General features: G+C 38.6%; 1 protein-coding gene across 1 annotated transcript in view; it reads right to left on the bottom strand.

Annotated features, from left to right (window-relative positions):
• The window catches only part of Prpf6 (pre-mRNA processing factor 6), a 55175-nt gene that overhangs the window by 34883 nt on the left and 19270 nt on the right, over nucleotides 1–1022 (bottom strand). The window contains exon 3 of the mRNA XM_029468671.1: nucleotides 133–332. Within this exon, the coding sequence (XP_029324531.1) occupies nucleotides 133–332 (200 nt within the window). The remainder of the gene's footprint in view (nucleotides 1–132; nucleotides 333–1022) is intronic.

Here is a 1022-nt window from a genome sequence, read left to right as displayed (position 1 = left end):
CCTAGCTCTGAGGCTGCCCTAGCTCTGAGGCTGTCCAGCTCTGAGGCTGTCTTGCAAACACCCAGCATTTACGCAGGTACGGCTGTTACAAACTAAGGTCCAAGTAGCCTCCAAAGTCAACATACAGACTACTATTGCAACTTTCCTCCCAGCCCCAAATAAAACACAACAACAAAAAAGTTATTTTGATAAACACAGTACAGAACAGCATACCTTCTCTCTTTTCTTCTTTCATCCATCCTTTTATCCAGAGCTGCATAAATAGCATCTGCTTCCTCATCATCTTTTTCATAGGGCCCACTTGAGAAGAGGCTCCCAGCATAGCCATTAAACTAAGAACCAAACAACACATTTAAAGGATCAGCCTTCCCACCAACACAGAAAGCANGCAAAACACTCACACGTAAAATAACTAAATCTTAAAAAAAAAAAAAGACAGAAGGGCTATACCAGTTACAGGAAACTAAGCATACTTGTTCACTTCTGCTGCTATAATAAAATATCCTGCTTTAAAAAAAAAAAAAACCAACTTAGGAAAGAAAGGGTTTATATGACTTATTTGACTTACAATTCCAGGAAAATCACAGAGGGAAAGGTTCAGAGAGCTGATCACAGCACACCCATATTCAAAGGCAGAAAATAAACACAACCTTGCTTCCATCAGCACAACTAGCTTTCTTCACCCTTATATAAATTCAGGGCCCATGAAATATTGCCACCTACATTTTGGGTGGGTTTTCTTACCTCAATCAATAATCAAGACAAACGCCAATAGACAGGCCCACAGGACAGCCTGATCCTGATAATTTCTTTATTGAGACTTTCTTCCCAGGTGATTCTAGATTATGCCAAACTGATAGTTAAAGTAAAATCTGTACCTTAGTTAATAATACAGTGTCAATATTTATTCTAGGATTCCATAATTTATTAAAATTTGTAAGATGAGACAAAGCTTGAAAAAGCATCTAAGAACTTCCTTTTAGAAACAGATTTCACCGTGCAGCTCTGGCTGGCCTAGAACT

Source organism: Mus caroli, chromosome 2, assembly GCF_900094665.2.
Source record: "Mus caroli chromosome 2, CAROLI_EIJ_v1.1, whole genome shotgun sequence".
NCBI classification, from domain to species: Eukaryota; Metazoa; Chordata; class Mammalia; order Rodentia; family Muridae; genus Mus; species Mus caroli.
Note: the sequence above shows the minus strand (reverse complement) of the source record. Positions and strands in the feature narration are given on the sequence as shown.